At 60.3% G+C, this 1,515-nt stretch overlaps 1 protein-coding gene across 1 annotated transcript in view; it reads right to left on the bottom strand.

The window, feature by feature from the left end:
* The window catches only part of LOC105300311 (laminin subunit beta-3), a 37,896-nt gene that overhangs the window by 9,348 nt on the left and 27,033 nt on the right, over positions 1–1,515 (bottom strand). The window contains exons 18-19 of the mRNA XM_023537967.1: positions 1,151–1,380; positions 670–814 (exon numbers count right to left, since the gene is read on the bottom strand). Of these exons, the coding sequence (XP_023393735.1) occupies positions 670–814; positions 1,151–1,380 (375 nt within the window). The remainder of the gene's footprint in view (positions 1–669; positions 815–1,150; positions 1,381–1,515) is intronic.

Here is a 1,515-nt window from a genome sequence, read left to right on the forward strand (position 1 = left end):
TTCATTCGACCGACGTTGGGTGTCTGGCCTTATGCTAGGTTCCAGTGACACAGTGAACAAGACAGACAGCCATCCCTGCCCTCGGGGAGTTCACAGTCTAGCGAGAAGGCAAACGATCCCCTCGCAGGCAAATGAATCCCACAACGCAGGCTCAGACAGTGCGGCGAAGGTCGAGGGGCCTGGGAGGGAAGGGGGACAACCAGGTACGTTCTAGGGAGATATTTACACTGAGACCTGAAGGGTAAGAATCAGCAGCCTTGGAGGGAGCATTCCAGGCAGAGAAAGAGCAAGCAAACGTTCCGAGGCGGGCAACAGCCCGGCCTGTTCAAGGAGAGCCGCTGTGCAGAGGGAGGACACCGTCCACACCCAGGAGGTGAGCAGAGACCATGATTAGGAGTTGGGCGTTTGTTCCAAGAACAAGGGGAAACCAAGGCAGGATTTTAGGCACAGGTAGGATGTGACTCCGTGTACACATTTTTCAAAGATGTTTCAGGCTGCTCTGTTGAGACTGAACCTTGGGCGGCAGGAGCAGAGGTATGAAAACAACTGGAAGGCCATGGCAGCCAGCCAGGCGAGTGACAGGGCGGCCAGGAGAAAGGGCAGCTGGCTGTGCTTCCAGGACAGCAGGGGTGAAACGCACGCCCAGGGCAGGGTCAAGTCCAGGCTCACCGGAGAGGAAGTCCCGGACCTGCTGGATGAGGAGCCGTGTGCGCCTGACATCCTCCTCCATCTGGGAGCGGCTGGCGCTCACCTGGGTCTCCAGGCGCTGCGCATCTGACTGCACCTGCGAGGCAGCTTCCTCGGCCGCCCTAATCTGCCGACACACACTGTAGTCAGAGGTGGCCAAAGCCCCAGGGGGCCCCCCAGCAACCCCCATGATTCTGTGGACACCCGCTGCCCACGATCTGCCTGGGAAACATGTGTAACTAACCCAGTTTGGTCCCAGAGAAAAATGACGTGGAGTCAGGTTTTAAAAAGCCAGAAACACTGGCCCCAAACTCCACCTGTCACTTGCTATGGGGCCTGGGGCAGGTCACCGGACATCTCTGCTCCCTCATCTCCTGACCGTAAAGTGGGAACTGACTTGCCCAGGGGCTCTGTCCCCTCTGCCACCTCTGACAGGTGCCCACCCAACCCTGGCCACACCTACCATCTGCCTGGTCTGCTGGAGCTGGGCGTTGAAGCCCTGCAGCTGCTGGGCCACCTGCCCCGCCGTCCAGAAGGCCCCACCGGCCCTGGGGAGGGCACCTCTGCAGTGGGAGCCGCAGGCCGTGCCGTTGTCTCGGGGACAGAGCTCACCAGGGCAGGCTCCTGGGGTGCAGGCGGTCTGCCTGGAACCCCCACAGAGCTGCGGAGAGAGGGGGGGCATCCAACAGGGTACTCACGGCTCCTCAACAACCTCTCCCATCCCACACCCAGGAAACAAACAGCCAGACATCTCCATGGCAACGGGGCACCAGAAACTTGTCTCCTTGGCAACCACTGAGCACACCCATGAGGGGACAAGGGTCAGGA

This window comes from Pteropus vampyrus, unplaced genomic scaffold (assembly GCF_000151845.1).
Source record: "Pteropus vampyrus isolate Shadow unplaced genomic scaffold, Pvam_2.0 Scaffold207, whole genome shotgun sequence".
NCBI lineage: Eukaryota > Metazoa > Chordata > Mammalia > Chiroptera > Pteropodidae > Pteropus > Pteropus vampyrus.